This window comes from Tetrahymena thermophila (assembly GCF_000189635.1).
Source record: "Tetrahymena thermophila SB210 genomic scaffold scf_8254667, whole genome shotgun sequence".
In the NCBI taxonomy this organism is placed as follows: Eukaryota; Ciliophora; class Oligohymenophorea; order Hymenostomatida; family Tetrahymenidae; genus Tetrahymena; species Tetrahymena thermophila.
The window spans coordinates 1,397,157-1,414,378 of record NW_002476434.1 but is presented as its reverse complement, the minus strand read 5'-3'; the positions used below and the strand labels follow the sequence as shown (position 1 = coordinate 1,414,378).

The window sequence follows — 17,222 nt, the reverse complement described above, 5'->3', positions numbered from 1 at the left end:
CTAAGAGTGCTCTTTTTTTCTTTTGCAAATTTCATTTTTAGTTTCTTATAAGTTACAAGTTATTTCTCAAATGACATGATTGATCAATTACATCCTATACAAAAGAAAGAGCTTTTTATGGTTAAAACAATTTCCTCATTAGAAATCAATTTAATCAGAGAATAGCTTCTCTAAATACAAAGCAGCGAACTTATCATTTAGAAAAACTACATTCGCTTGCTCTCATCATAACTATAAAATAACTCTATGAGAAACTAAATTTGAAAATTCAAAAAGAAAATAAAAATTTGAAGTGGAGTTGATTTATCATCCTTCTAATAATCACCCATTTCATAGCTAGTCTCACTAGCATTTTCTTTTTTAAAAGCATTTTACCCTTAGCAATATTCTTAGTAACTCTTTGCTTAGTAACTTGACCCACTTGCTTACGCAACTACTTTTTCAACCCACCCAAACACAAACTATCTAACTAAAATTTCCATTAAAAATTGGAGATTATTAAAGACTGAGCTATGATTATGATATATCAGACAACTCTTTAGAAAAACAGACAACGACGACATACCTGTGTAGTAATAAAATAAAAAAATAAATGAATTCAAAATTTGCAAGCTATAAAAGTAATATACATGAACACCGAATCCTAAAGTAGAGTTTTCGTGATGAAGATTTGATTTCCCCATCAACCACTCAAGATTTATAATAATCATGTTTAATTTCTTCATCCCTATATTTACATATACATACTTAAACTATCATAACCAAAAAGGAAGGTGATTCTCAAATTTAGCGTAATAAATTTAAATTTTAAATTAACACTCTATCAATATTCGAATGCCGCCATCAAAGAGCTTTTCAAATAACTTAAATGAATTCTGCAAAAAATTAAGTTAAATTTGAAAGTAGGTTTTATCCTTTAGATGCTTAGCAGAAAAGGAATAAAAAAATCCTACAAATATCGAATTAATTGTGTTAAAATTTAATAAAAAACAAGTACAGTTAATACTTATCCCTCCGTTGAGTACTTAAAAAGCTAGAAAATATCTAAAAAAGATTAATCAATTTTGTATAATTTTTAATCAAATTAATAACAATCGGAGAAATTTAATGCTGTACTGCTATAAAATTTCTTAGGAAAGGGAAATTTAAGTTATAACTAACTTTTTAGTTGTAATAAATAAAAACCATTTTCTTTGAGCCGCTGATATCACTTGTGACGCAGAGTCACAGCACTACTCTTGATTTAAAGGTCTTTATAATCTACTCTACCTGTAGGAATTATCTATTCTTATGCAAGATGACATCCTTCTCTCGCTTAAAAACACTTTTTAACAAAAGTGGCGACTGTTTAGGAATTTATCACTTGAAAAGATATACTATACCCTACTAATTGAATAGAAAAGACCTTCAAGTTTAGTAAATAGTGAATTAGCAAAAATCCCCCATCGCCCACACCATGCTACGACCACCGCTACCACCACCCGTGCCTCACTTACGAATGAAATCATCTAGAAAATTTCAACTTCACTTGTTCTATTAAGATTCACTAATTCAAAACAAACAAAGTGTCTGACACTTCGCCTCTCATTCCATCTTCTTTGTGAATAAAAAACAAGCCCTACCTACCTAACTCATCTTAATAAGCTAGAGCAAACTAAACAAGTGAATTACTAAAACAATTAATTGACTGATTATATTAAATTTTTGAATTTCTATTAATAATTCAAAGATTGACCCATTTAGTTAAATTGAAATGCTTAATTAATTACCATCTATCTAACATTCAATAATTATTTTCCCTCATTTATAAGAATTTTGCGGATAAAAACCATATTTTGATAATAAAATAGATTTCTAATGATTTAATATATTCAGTTGTTTATGTTTTACGTTAAATAAGGTCCCCATCCTTTTATATATTGTATTTTTCATTATAAATTGTCTTATCTTTTAAAATACTCATCACTAAATAAAATAAAATAAACTATTATTTCTATTAAAATATAAAATAACAAATTTATTTTTTAAGGGCAAATAAAATGTACTTATTCTTTCTTATATAGCTAACCTAAACAATAATTAAAAAATAGAAAGTGAATTATTTATTTTTATAAAAATAAATTGAATATTTGAAAAGAAAATAAATTAATTGTTTGAAAAAAAAATGTTATTTTTTTGAAGGATCAAAACTCTTAAATGAAACATTTATTTGGTTTTAATCTAAAAATATTTTTAATTTTCATTTTTTCTGTTTATTTTTGTCTGTAAAATTAAAACAGATTTGCTAGAAACATATTTGAAAGATAAGAATATTTTTTGTAAACTTTTTTTATCAAAAATATTATTTATAATTTTATATTTTTCTGATCATCAAATATTTTAACCTAACCTAATTCCTTTTTTAATTTAAAAAATAGATTTTTTATATTAACTGACAATAGCACTTTTATGAGTAATACCTAATTTTGTATATTTCATAATAAGGAATATTTGGAATTATTTATTGATTTGCTGTTCTATAGCAATTACAATTATTAAAAAAGAAAAAAAATCTAAAATCAAATAATTAATTTCTTAAATCTAAAAGTATAAAAATAAGATTAAAAGGATTTATTTTATTTAGGAATTGAGAATGTTTAAAATATTCACAACTGTTTTTATTTTTTGCTTAATATTTATGGCTTAAGCGAATGATAGTTGCCAGTTAACCATAGATCAATTAAATGGTAAAATTTTAACAAATATTGCGAAGGATATTTGTGATGGATGCTTCTTTTATGATGTTAGGTTATAAATTTAATCTGACAATTAATAGATAACTTATCTCAGATTACTTGGCACAAGTTATGAATAAAAGATTTATACTTTTAAACCATATACTCAATCATTAGTCATAAATGAGGATTTCAAAATAATTGATCAAACAAGTGGATCTCCATACAATTTTATATAATATTGCTTAGCAAATCGCGTCAATGGATTACTAACCTACAAAGTATTGTTTAGAGTCAAAGTAAATGGTGCTAATTAATTTTTTGAGTTAAATAACGGATATAGCTAAGGGATTCTTTTGAAGTTAAGTATCATTATGTTATCTATTATGTTTTTATTAGTATGATAAACAATATTAAGAAAACAATTTATTTATATAAAAAAAACTAATAATTTTTATATTTTTTGATAAGTTTTGTGATTTGAGTTACAAAAATAGATTACTCTATTAGAATATTTTTTGTACTAGTATTATCTTATTGAATTATAAAAGGATATAATATAAGAGTTCTTAGGTTTTTCATCTTATATAAATAGCTAAGTTAAATAACCTAAATATTTTTAACTATATATTTATATAAATATTTTACTTATTTGATTATTTTTTAATTATTTAATATTTCACTTATTTCTTAAATGACTAAAACTATTTAAATCTAAAAATAGCTTTTATTTTAATATTATTAAAAAAATAATTTAAAATTCTATATGAGTTTATATTTATATCTATCTTTCTTTATATATTTTTTGAAAATAATATTCTTTCAAATTTTTTTAGTTAAAAGCAAATTTATTATTTTAATCTCAAAGCTAAACTAAATTTCTTTTTGAACAGAAAATTTTTGATATAATCAAAATTACTCTCTTTGATGTTTTGATTGCATTTCTAACAAAAACTTATTATTTTCCAACATTTTTGATACTTCAGAAAATTAAAATACTATTTTAAAAAAAATGAAATAATTTTATTTATTTAAATTATCTTATTGATTTCTTTTATAATTTTCTAATATGATTTGTAAATTTTTTATTGAAATTTTACTGTTAGAAAGATATAAAGAATTAAAAATCATATAATATGTCTAAAATAATAATTTAACTCCTCATGAATTTATATATTAAGGACCAAAATCACACACATAGTAGCCCTTCAAAATTGTGAGGGATACCTTTAATTAATGAGGAGTTAGATTATTTAGTAAAATTAAAAATGCAATATAAATAAGTAGTTATTAATTACATGAAAAAGACATTGCACTTACTCTTTTAAAGTAAATTAAATCTATTGGAATAGTTTCATATATTTTATATTAAAAAAATTAAATTTAAAATATTGCCTTTTGCTTTCATTAAGGCTCTGTTTATATAAAGGCTAAAGTATGAATATAAAGAAGGTATAATTATTTTTAGAGATAAAATCTTAGATATATATATATAAATTATTGTTAATAAGATAATTTATTTCAAATTTAAGAAGGTTTAAAATATTTTTTCAAAACTTGATTTGATCAATAATAATGTTTATCTGGATATAAATATATAAAGAATATTCATTAAAGAATAGCTTCCTAAAAGATACCAAATCAATTATTTGTTTATAATATACTAAGATTATTGTTAATATTATTGTATCATACAGTAATAAATAAATAAATAATATATTAAATTTAGCAAAAAGTTGTTGTTAGTTTAAATTGTCAAAAATATATCTAATTTTTGCTTTAATTTACTAAAGCGAATTTTATGAATCCTTATTTTCTTAAAGAAAAAAAAATAAATATATAAAAATAAATAAAATAAAATTAATATTTTATGCTAACAACATAGCTAGGCACAAAGATACCTACTATTTATTATATAAATAAATTACAATAATTACTAATAGCCCTTATAAAGTATAAAATTTAATTCTCTAACCGAATTTTGGCAAAAATGTTATGCTTTAATGTTTTCAAAACTTATAAAATCCAGCTGAAATATCTATTTTATTATTCAAATGAAGATAAGGACTTATATATATTTATAGTCAAACTAAAAATTAATTATTTTTTTTAGTAATTAGATGATAGATAAATAATACAATAGCAATTTTTAGAAGCTAATACTTTTTCTGATAATTAAATCAATTTATTTATTAATTCATTTTACAAAAAAACTTTTTTATTCTTTAAGCATTTATCTACATCCATAGAGTCTTATTTGCTTTAACTCGCGTGTTACATATACATAAAATTTAAAGTTAGTCATATTATATTTGTTTTAAAATAGTAAACAATCTATCTTAAATAATGATTTATATTTTAAAATTAATGTTTATTCAAACAAAAGTTCACAATAAAACAAAGGTTCTTGTTACAAAAGCATGATAAAAGCAAGAATTCTTGATGCATTAGGAAATAAAATTGATTTTTTTCAGATAATTAGGTTTTTAACTTTAAGATCAATTATTTTTTTTGATAACAACAATATTCATTTATAATTCTGAACAAAAACAGAAAATTTATTTTTATTTATATAAAATAAACGATTTTAAAAGGAAGCATGATAAAATGATATTTTTTAATAGATTTCAAAAGAATTTAGACAATTCAATTTCATTTATTAGAGGAAAAACGGAAAAATTATATAAAAAATAAACTTAGAAAGCTAAATATGAATGTTTGTAAAGTGGTATAATTATAATATTGATTTTTTAAACTCAAATATGCCAAAAAAAAAAATTGAATAAATTCTGAAATGAACAACATTTTCATTCTAATTCTATTTAATTAATCTAATTTTCTTCATGCTTAATTGAGAAATCATCGCTTGGTGCATATTGCTTAAAATCATTATCAGAATAAGGGTACTTGAAGCCATTTTACTTTAAAGAATTAAACTTCTCCTTAACTATATAAGATCTAAGCTGTAAGTATAAATCTTCGAAATGTAATGATTTTTACATTTCCATTCTTAGCTAGTTGGCCAAAGTATTCTTCTCTATTCTTAATTAGGAGATTTATTCAGCTTATTTTAGCAATTTACGTTATAAGTCATTTTCATTTTAGAAGCTCAAAGCTTCTTTCTTTGGCTGATCATAAATTGAAATAATTTGCTGCTGCTAAAGGTTATATGATTAGCTACTTTAAATTAGAGGTTCTTGAATTAACTTCTCAAATATATCTTTCTCCTTTGAATTAGCTTTCTTCTATATAGAATCTGTGATTTAAATACTTGAATTTAAAGAAATATTTAAACTAGGAGGACTTTGTAGCTTAAGCACTTATTCTTGTTATTTATTAAGCTAATTATCTAAATTACACTGTTGGATTTGAAAAGTTTAGGAATTTTCATGTTATACTACTAAAGTCTCTTCATTTTTGCTCGATGCTTTGCTTTGAGTGTTTTCAGTTGTTTCAATTTTTATATTATTATTAGTAGGTATATTGTTATTAGTATTAACAGCAATTTTATTATTATTAGCATTAGTATTGGCAGAAGTAGTACTTTTTCTGCTATTTTTTTTTCTTTCAAAGAAGTGTATCACAACAAATTTTTTTTCGTATTTATATTTGACTATTCTTAAAAAAAGGTTTTCATTTTCTTTTGAAACACACTAAATGAATCTGATTAGAGTTCGAGATCCTTTTTTCATGATGCTTGTTACTTCTTTGTTGATCAATTTGACACTGAATGTTTAATCAAATAGATCTTTTTTTATTTTTTGTAAATTTAAGCGACTCTTTATGCCTTTGTAGAGGAAGAATAAATTATTTTTAAGTTCAAATTAGATATCACTTGATTGTTTATGTACTTCTAGTTAATCTTTCAAACTCTTGAATATCTTTTCATAGAAGGATAAGTTAAATTCGCATTCATCACTCTCAATGTGAAATATTTCTTTTTTTTGCATTTTTTTTTTTTTTTCTTAAATTTGTTTTTCTTTTTTTTTTTTAATTTTACTAAATTAATAATTAATCTTTTTTTTTGATTAAAAACATTTAAAAAAATATTGTTTTGTACAAAAACTATTAAATATGCAGGGTGTCGCTAGGTTGTAGCAAAGTAAAATATTTAGTAAGTTTTTTTTAATTGACTTAAGTAGCCAAAAAATAGGAGAAAACTCTAATCTAAATTAAGAAAATAGATTATATGTATAATTAAATAAATTATTAGAGGATTTATTTTAGATCTTTGTTAATTTAAATTTTCAAATTATCTAAATGGAGATTAATTCAAATTTTATATCAAAATAATTCAAGAAAATTCTATATGATATATAATAATATTAAAGTGATAAAAATAAATAATTCATTGAAAAAACTATAAAGCATATAAATGTGTCTTATTTAATTTTATATTGATATGATAGATAATAATGCTCTCTTAATTAATACTTCTCAGAGTTGCTTAATAATTTTATTTGTATTTTATTATTAAATTGTTTATTAAAGTATATTTTTTTAAACATTAAGTTTGTTCTAAAAAACTACATTAAATTCAAATAATTTGAGAGAAAAAAAAATTCAAAAACGAATATAAATTGTTATTTAGATTTATAATCTATATTAAAAAAATTGATAGTTAAAATTTAATGAATGAACTCTTTTCTGATAAATGTTTTAACTACTTCAAAATCTATCTTTTAATAGGAGTTAGTAAATTATTGTAAAAAATATATTATTTTCTTCTATATTATGGTTCTATAAAGGATATAAATATTTTCTTATTTTTGTTATAGCTTTTAAGAGATTAAATATAAAATATATTAGTTAATTAGTTAAAGTGATGTTTACTTTAAAATATTTTATTTGATAAAATTTATATATTTGTTTTTGCTTTTTGGTGAATTAATTATTTTTTTTTCTTATAATTATAATTTGATAATTTTTCAAATAACAAACAAGCTACTTATTAAAAACAAAAAATAATGAATAATATTTTCTTATTTTAAGAAATTAAAAAAATAATGAACCTTCTCTTCAATTATTTTAATAACTAATAGAATCAATTTATAATTTACAACATAAAACTTATTACTGTAAATTAAAAAATACATGTCAAAAAAATGTTAATGATAAAATGAAAAAATTGGATTTAAAATTAAAAAGTGTCATTTTCAGTCAAAGTATGAATCCAATTTTTATATTTATTAAATAGCATAATCTAAAATATAGGTAGATAATATGATGGTTTTTATGGTTTTTAATAAATAAAAATACGAAATACTAATTGATTAGTTAATCAAAAAAGAGCAATCTTTGAAGAATTAAAATATAAAAAAAGAAAATAAAATATTATTTTAATACCTATCAAACTCTTATCGTACTAATAGAAATATTAAATATTTACAAAAATAAACAAATAAGCTTTTAAATATCCTAAACAACTATTACTGTAAAAAACAAAAATAATTTATTTTATATATTTATTTTAATTCATTTATTAAAAACATTATTCTTAAGTAAATTTAGCAAATAATTTACTTTTTTTGTTTGAATAAATTATGTTTTAATTTAAAAATATTCTATTTATAAAATTAAAATATAAATTTTATGCATACATACAACTTTATTTATCTCAGAAAACTTTAAAAATATGAAATTATATTTCTCATATTTATTTTTAATAAAAATATTTCACAAAAAACTTTCTCACTATCTTTTAATCATTTTAATAAAGATGATAAAAGTTGAAAATTTTTTATATATCTAATTTTTAATAGCAATAGCTTCTTATTAGTATAAAATAATTATGATAAGATATATTTATTAAATTCTTTCTATTTTTTTTAATCATAAGTTTAAGCAATTATACATGATATCAAATAACTTAAATTCATTCAAAACATTTAATTGTAAAAAGTCTTTATTTGAAATAATAGTTAAAAAGGAAATTAATAAATTAGTTGTTAATTAGTAAACTATATTTTGAAAGAAAACAAATATATTTATTTATCTTTTAATAATATTTTAAATTACAGCAAAATATAATTAGTATTGAAAATATAGAATAATGAAATAATTGTGTTCACAAAATTTAACCTTTTCTAAATTTTTGAATTATTATCAGATTATTAAAAATTAATTAACAAATTTTTATGTTACAACTATATATTTAAACTTAGAAGCAAGCAATTTAATTCAGGTATTTTTCTTATTTATAATAAATTGCATTTCTATATTTACTTCAAACTTATTTTGTAAGTATTGAGTAAAATCTTTGTTAACATAAAAAATTAAAACTTTTCAAAAAATTGTTTGTTATAAAGTATGTATATCATATAATAGTTTATTTAAATTATTTTTTGTGTTCTTGATTGTATATATCCTTTCATTTAATTAAATTAGTGTTGATTGATGATGACGTAATAAATTTTAAAATGATAAATATTTTTTAATTTATAAAATGAGGCATAACGAAAATTTTTTAATATAAATTAGTAAAAATAATATAAAGTAATTTACTTAAACGTAAAAGGTAAGCCTTATTATTTTTATTTTATTTAAAATTAAATTGAATGTAAATTCATTAACTAACCAAATAATCTGTAATGTGTGAGTCGAATATAAAAAATTTACCTAAATTGAAATTAATTATTATAAATTATTCTACTTAGTCTATTTTAATTATTTTTCTCAAATTTACTTCCATATCTGAAAAGTTTATCTTTTTAATAAAAAAATTTAGATAAATATTTTAGATGTTGTTTGATCTTACATCTTACATCTTATATGCTTAAGCGTACCATGTATTTTTCTTATTCACATTGTTTTATTGTAAAACTATTTTATAAAAAAGTAAGAATTTTAAAATGGTCTTCTATTTACTCTTTTTTATTAAGTAACATCTAAATTTAAGAGGTTTACAGTATATAACATATTTATTTATTTACAGCTCTTTATAAGTGAATTAATTCGTATCATGTGATGAAGAAATTTTTAACAAATTTACTTATATTAAAACAAAAAATAAATTTCATTTTTTAATCTTTCACAATTTTTAAGGTAGTGAATAAACTTTTTGAAGTATGAATTCTAATTTTTTAAACGAAATATTATTTATTATCTCAGATCATTTAGCTTCTAAAATAATTTAGAACAAATAACATTCAGATTTATATTCTCAAAATTTATTATTGATGCTTTAAATTATTTACAAATATATTTCTTTTAATGGCATATAAAAGAGAAACATATTTCAAAAAATGGAATAAAATTAAATTTTTTTAAGCAATAAAGAAATTATAACTCAATTTATTAGTATTTTAATAAATAATTTTTAGTTAATGATTAAAATTTTTGAAGTATTTAAGAAAAATGGTTTTTACTTTTTACTATTTGTAACCTTAGGCCTTTTAGCCTGTAACAAACAGACTTTAGAACCATTAAATTATAAAAATTTGTAATTCATCACACGTTTTTAATTAATTACAAAATATACTTCAATTTCTTGTAAAAATATAACAATAAATAGTTCTCTGTAAATGGATTTATTCAAATTTTGTCATGTGATAACAAAATTATAAATATTTTTAAGGTTATGATTAAAAGTTTTAGAGCATTTAAGAGATACATTTTTTGACAATTTACTATTTTTAGCCTTAAAAATATTAACTTCTTATTGATTTAATAGCAAATAACTTACAAATTTTACTATTTTATCTCTAGTTTTTAATTATTTACTTAGTATACCTCAATTACTTTTATATAAATCAAATAATATGATAAGTATAGGTATCTATTAATAGAATAATTTCATTCTTATCAAGCTATAAAGCACTATCAACAATCTTACTGAAATTGTAAAAAAATTTAAATAAGTTAATTTAGAAAAATTTTTATAGTAATAAGAAGAAAAATTAAATCAAATAGCTACAAAATACTTGTTCTAAAATAAGTAAATTATCTTTAAAATGGTAATGATAGTTAATTAAATAAAATAAATTAAAGTAAACAATATTATTTTCTTTTTTAATATCACTAAGAGAGTGATATTATTGTTGAAGTAATATAAAGCAAATAATATTTGTTTGTTTAAATTATCAATAATATAGTGATATTAGTATCATATTTTACGTTTCTTTTATATATCCTTCAGCTAAACAATAAATTTTCGGCATATAAATTAATGTAATAAGGTAAAGAAAAATTCTAGTAAGCTGAATATTAAAAATTCCTTTGTCGTTTGGTAATCTGAATAGGATCTCACAAAACTGCATCACTAAATCTTAAGTTTAATAAATAATAATGTTAATTTGAAAAGGCTACATATTACTTGATATTATAGATAAGCCAGAGACAATCTTTTGAAACTAAATACTTACCAAATACTCAACCATGTATCAATTAAGGGTATTAATCTTAAAATTCTATTTTGTTTATTAATGCTCTAAACATGCTTTATGAAATTCTTCATATTAATTAAATCAATAAGCAAAAAAAAATAAATATAGATTAGACTGTTTTTTTGTTCCGAAATATTCAAATAAAATGTTTTAAAATCAAAATTTTCTGTCATAAAATATTTAAATTTAGTTAGTTTAAATATTAAAATACCTATAAACAAAAGCTAAATTGATATTCACTTAGGTATTTTGTTAGAATAAAAATATTTAGATTTTTCACTATGAATGAATTTGTTACATCTTAAATTGAAAAATAATTGATGAAATTAATCGCTTTATATATGTATGAATGAATGTACAATAAATTCATTGAAAAGATTTTTTAAGTTAATAAGAAAAATTAAGTCAAATTTTTAATTGTTTAATATTTATTGATGTTTGTTTGTATTCAGTTTGAAAGAAAATTTAATAAACAAAACTGTTTTTTTTTCTTTTAAGTTGAAATTAACCGCACCACAAATTATAATTAAAATTATTAATTATTTATTATCTTCTATCTTAAGAAATATAATTTTGACAAATAAAGATGTATTATTTTTTTAAATTATTTAAAAGTTTTAAGTAAAGTAGAATATAAATTTCTTTAACCATTTAGTAAATTTTAATTATCGATAGTACTTCACCATTTTTAATTATTAATCTTGGAGTAATAATTAAGTATTTGATGATACAAATATTGAATTTCTACTTCACCTAATCCACTAAATTTAATTAATTTGATAGGAATTTTTAAAAAACTAGATATTATATCAAGCAGTATAAATTATGTAAGAAAAAGTAAACTTTTATTAACTACAAAAGGTCAATTTAAAAATTTGATTGTTGTTTAACAATATTTATAATAAATTAATTAATTAAAAAAACAAAACTAAGCAAAAACTTGTTTTAATATTACAAAAAGAAAATGCATCATTTAGAAAACTAAAATGCTTTGAATAATGTAGCTGTTCTATTTTTAGACTTGGTTGAAAAGTAATAACTTTAAAAGACGCGTGAAACTGAATCTTGGATTTTGGATAATGACAGCCCCTCTTTGTTAAATTGTGATTCATATTTAGCAAAATATTCAAGCTATGAATTGACATCTTAATAAATAGAAGAAGACTCCATTATGAATTTATAGCTTAAAAATGTACCAGTTAATCATAAAGACCAATTTATCTAAAAATAGAACACTATTAAAAATATTTTAAAAAGCTTTTAAAAATATTTGGTTGAATTAAAAGATGTAAATCTTATATAAAAATATTAATAAATGTATAATAACAACAAGAATAGCACATCATCTTAAATTCAATTTTCTGAAATTAAAAAGTATTTATCCAAAAAAATAAATAAGAAAGCAACCAGATGGAATTTAATACTCAAAAGCATTGTTGAATGTAAAAAATTCTAACCTTTGTTTTATGACTATCTAGTTAATCAATCAGATGTATGGCTCAAAAAATCTAGAGTAACTGATTTAGTTGACCACCAGATTTTAATAAGCAAACTTATAAAATGCATTGAGGATGATGTGCAAATTAACTTAAAAGTTTATAAAAAAAAGAAATGAATATCTTAGAATAATATTATATATGTATAAAATAATATTATTGTTCTTCATTCCTTTTGCATACATAACTATTTAGATAGTAAATGAAATATTAGTTTGTTTTTAATTGAAGATTATTTAATTAAATCAATAAATAGATTTATTTATACTAATAATATAATAAAGATCTTAGATTCTATTTTTCCATTGAATATATTTGATCAGAAAATTACTATTATAAAAATAAAAGCTTTTGATATTATAATAATTAATTTCAATGTAATTTTTTATAAGAATTATATATAAAAATCTATTATTTTTTGCTTTTAAATTCAGAATAAAAAAAATCATCTTGGTAATTTATCAGTCTGTCTGTTGAATTGTAACCTTAATCAAAAGTTCAAATAGAAAATAGATATTTCATTAAAGTTAATAGAACAATTTAAGTAACACTGTTTTATCTATCACTAACTGCTTTTTTTATTATCATCCTTTCTATCAGTTAATTAAAAGGTGATATATGTTAAATTAATAATGATTTGACTAGTTGATTGTTGAAGAGCGAATTAATCTAAAATTATCTAAGTATTCAATATATAACTTTAAAATTTAGTAAATCTTCTTTTATTCAATATAAAAAAAATATTGGAAACTTACAATTTTACAGTGTTTTTAAGGGTTGTTTGGTATTGATTGTTGAAATGTAACACTTTTGACGGAAAATATCTGGGACATGGTAGAAGAGGTACTGAGTGAGGCATATGTTTTACTATGGTGAGTAATTTTGGGTTACAGTGGTATGGTGATAGAGTCGAGAAAAGCTAGGATCTCTTGGTGATAACAGTAATCGCATTAGCTCATGTTCACTTTTTACTTTTTATATTCTATAAAAAATATACATTTTTAAAATTATCTTATTATTAAATTTTAGTAAATTTCTAAAATTAGATTTTCATGATTAAGAAATTTCTTTTATAGTTTTATTATTATATGCGCAAAGTCCTTTAATCATGAAATTATTATAAGTCAATAAAAATATTCTGAATTGCTTCTTAATTTGTAAGTTATTTCGAAATATGAAAGTTGTTCAATTAAATATTTTTAAAATGATTGCAATTTTATTTACAAAATAGGAAATTTATTTTATTGAAAATGCTAATAAAAATGGGAAAATCAAAATAATGAAATTAATCAAGTAAAAATAAGTCAACTTATTACATAAAAATCAGAATTACTTCATAATATAAAATACAAATTATTTATTTCTATTCCTTTCTTAATTTATTTAATAATCATTAACTATTTATAAATATTCATTAATTATTTCCCCTGCCCCTAAGTTAATCGATTTTCAAATCCTTATTTAATCTATATTATCCATTTGATCATTTTAAGGTAAGAGTCAAAATATTAGTAAATAATTGATGAAGAGAATATTTTCAAAAAAATTAATGGATTAATTGATTTTAAAAGTTTCTATCATTTTTTGTAAACTTTAAGAAAAAACCTATTTTACTTACTACTTAAAGCCTTAGTATTAAATAATTTTTTACTTAATCTGATTTAGTAAATATTTTGATTATTGTAATTTTTATGTTTGCTTACTTATTGCATTTAATCACCTTCTTTAATATGATTAATTTTTGTTCTAATATTTCATTTAGAAAGAAAATTAAGGCTCTATTTTTTTTTTGTTAAATAGTTTTTGCATTAATTAAGTAATATCATTAATTGATCTGTTTTTGATTTGATATTAGTACTAAACTAAAGCTTGAATAGCTATAAAATTTAAATTTTGAATAAGTATTTATTTATTTACTCTTGTTTCTGTAAATTATATTTACAGGATGAATATTGGTTATCAAAATTATTATATCTTTCAATTTGTTTCACTGTTACTCTTTATGAAACAAAAAAAATTCTGAAAGAATAAAAGAAAAAATCAACATAAATTAAAAAAGAAAAATCTTCAAATATTCCAAATTTAATTTGCATCTTTTTGAATGAAATTTCAAAATGTATTTTATCATTTTCAAAGTTTTTAATTTTTTATATATTTAATGTAATTATTAAAATGTATTTAATTTAAATTTTGGAGGGAGAGAGGGAGGGTCAGAATATACTTATCTTATTAAAAATTTATTTATCTTAGAATATAAGCATCTTATATTAGAGGGGATACTGTATATATTATTTAATTATCTACGAAATAGCAACAAGGGAATACGTTTTATCTATCTAAACACTTTAATACCTAACAATATTTCTAAATATTTTTAATATTTTTAGCTTTTTTATTTTTTATTCTAAATATTGACTGATATTTTTAAGATTTTATTTTAGATTTAATAAATTATTATGATAGAACAATTCTAAACTTTTAATTAAAAAATATATACAAATAATATCAAAAATATTTGCGATTTAATTTAATTATGGAGTCTGTCTTACACTTATTACTACATAAAAAGAAGAGTTATTATTTCCTAAATATTAATAAATTTATTTTAATTTTATAAATTAAACAATCTGAATAATTTATTCTTTTTTTAATCAGCCATTTGTTGCCTGCATGCTTGAATCTATTAAATGTTACATACCATATAAATTATATTTAGCGAGTAAGATAAAAAAGCTAAAACACAATCGTTGAGGAATCTAATTTTTAATTATGTAAGATTTATAATTTGTTTATTTTAATTTAATATTTTTTACCTTTTATCATTCATAAATTTTAGAAAATTAAAACGCAATTCAAAATTATAAATAACTTCATTTAAAATTCAATAAATATTGAAATTATTATTCTGGGTTTTTGTTTAAATCAAACTTAAATATATCATAATACCTTTTGTTATCTTATTTTTAGATTTTAATTAACTGATTACCAAACATTTATGACTTCGATAACATAGAATTAAAAGTGTGAGAATAGATGTAAAGATTGATAAAAAAATCAAGAAAATCTAAACTAATATTTATTTTAAGAATATATAAACTAAAAATAGAGTCTTTAAGCTACACAACTAAAAATAAACAAGTATGTCAGTTTATCTCTCAGTTGATTATAATTGTTTTAAAATAAAATAAAATCTTATCAATGTTAATCAAGAATAATATTTTAAGAAATTTTAAAATTGTTTAGACCATGTTTTCCAAACAAAAATAACTAAAATTATGAATTAAAAAAATAATTGTAAAAAATGTATTAAATTTATTTATTATGATCATAAAATATTATTTAAATGGCGTAAAAAGGAAATTAATAATATCTTACTATTTTTTTAAAGCTTTTAAGTATAGTAAATAAGACTAAATAAATAAGATAAAGCAATCTTTTTTAAGTTTTTTGAGTTGCAAATTTTTCAAAAAAGAGTTTCTTAATGAAATAGATAAAGCTTTTTCTTTTTAAGAGTTTTTTGATAGGAAACTTTTTAAAAAAAAGAGAAACATTTTAAATAGCTAGGCATTTGATCTAAATAAAATATTTTTTTAATGTTTTTTTCTTTTGATTAGTTCATAAAAAAAAGATTTTTAAGAATAGGTTTCATTCTAAAAATCTGTACTTTTATTATCAATAATATTTTTTTTTTTTAACATGAAGAAATTTAATATCTAGATGTTGAATGATTAATATATATATACTAAGAATGCAATAAATTTATAATAAATAGCTTCAAAAAATAAATGAAGAGTAAAATGGTTTAGGTTTTCCTCAAGTACCCAACTTTAAAAAGTGGAAGCATATGATCTATTTTAATTTAAGTTAAGTTAGTAGGTCAACAATAATTTCGAGAAAAAGTTTTGTGGTACATTACTGATATCGAATATTACATAATTTAATTCAGATTATATTAGATAATAGTGATTACATTAAGTTAAAAAATTATTAACATACGCATTTCAAAATGATATGTTATTAAAATCGCCAATTAATTCATTTGATATGCTCTATTACCTTGAAACAAAGCAAAATTTTTGATTCTAATTTGTAAATAGATAAATAGAAAAAAAGATAAAGGGTTAAGCTTAGTTTGATCTATTTTAAAAAATAATGATCAAACAAAAAATACTAATAAATAATATCAATCAAAATTTAAAAATGTAGAGGCAGATTTAGTAAATGAATTATTAATAAACATAAACTGCTGAGATAAGCATCATAAATATATTTCTAGATATCGCTTCTAAAGAAACCCCATAAAAAGAACTTATCCTGGACTATATTTAGAGTTCAGAGAGCAATAGCAGCAGTTTCAGCTAGTTATGCTTCAAGAATTAGTAACGTACAGTTTGTAAATCGTATCAAAATTAAAAGGAAAAGATTAAGTAATATGATGTTTTTGATTCATTTGGAGAAAAGGAGGAGTGTAAAATGAAACATAACTAACAATAAAATATAATAAAAAATATTTTAAAGAGCTTTATAAACTATTTAATTAAATTATAAGATAGTAGTATCAAGTAAAAGTATCAACAAATGTATAACAAAGAAAATAATATATCCTTTTCTGAAATAAAAAAATATGT

General features: G+C 19.9%; 4 protein-coding genes across 4 annotated transcripts; 1 reads left to right on the top strand and 3 right to left on the bottom strand. All coding sequences in view use genetic code 6, as the record gives it.

Moving 5' to 3' along the window:
* Positions 1-83: 83 nt before the first annotated feature.
* On the bottom strand, positions 84-725 carry TTHERM_00036920 (hypothetical protein; the record flags this gene model as incomplete). The annotated part of the gene is made up of 2 exons (XM_972000.2): positions 84-565; positions 638-725. 2 exons carry the CDS (start codon positions 723-725, stop codon positions 84-86), a joined length of 570 nt encoding a protein of 189 aa, XP_977093.2.
* A 4,796-nt stretch (positions 726-5,521) lies between these two features.
* Positions 5,522-6,664, bottom strand: TTHERM_00036890 (hypothetical protein; the record flags this gene model as incomplete). Its single annotated transcript, XM_971997.3, has 1 exon — positions 5,522-6,664. The coding sequence occupies one exon, from the start codon at positions 6,662-6,664 to the stop codon at positions 5,522-5,524; it is 1,143 nt and encodes a 380-aa protein (XP_977090.1).
* Positions 6,665-12,062: 5,398 nt separating this feature from the next.
* Positions 12,063-12,713, top strand: TTHERM_00036880 (hypothetical protein; the record flags this gene model as incomplete). The annotated part of the gene is made up of 1 exon (XM_971996.3): positions 12,063-12,713. The coding sequence occupies one exon, from the start codon at positions 12,063-12,065 to the stop codon at positions 12,711-12,713; it is 651 nt and encodes a 216-aa protein (XP_977089.1).
* A 379-nt stretch (positions 12,714-13,092) lies between these two features.
* TTHERM_000036879 (hypothetical protein) lies at positions 13,093-13,593 on the bottom strand (the record flags this gene model as incomplete). The annotated part of the gene is made up of 2 exons (XM_012797145.1): positions 13,093-13,187; positions 13,350-13,593. 2 exons carry the CDS (start codon positions 13,591-13,593, stop codon positions 13,093-13,095), a joined length of 339 nt encoding a protein of 112 aa, XP_012652599.1.
* Positions 13,594-17,222: the final 3,629 nt, after the last annotated feature.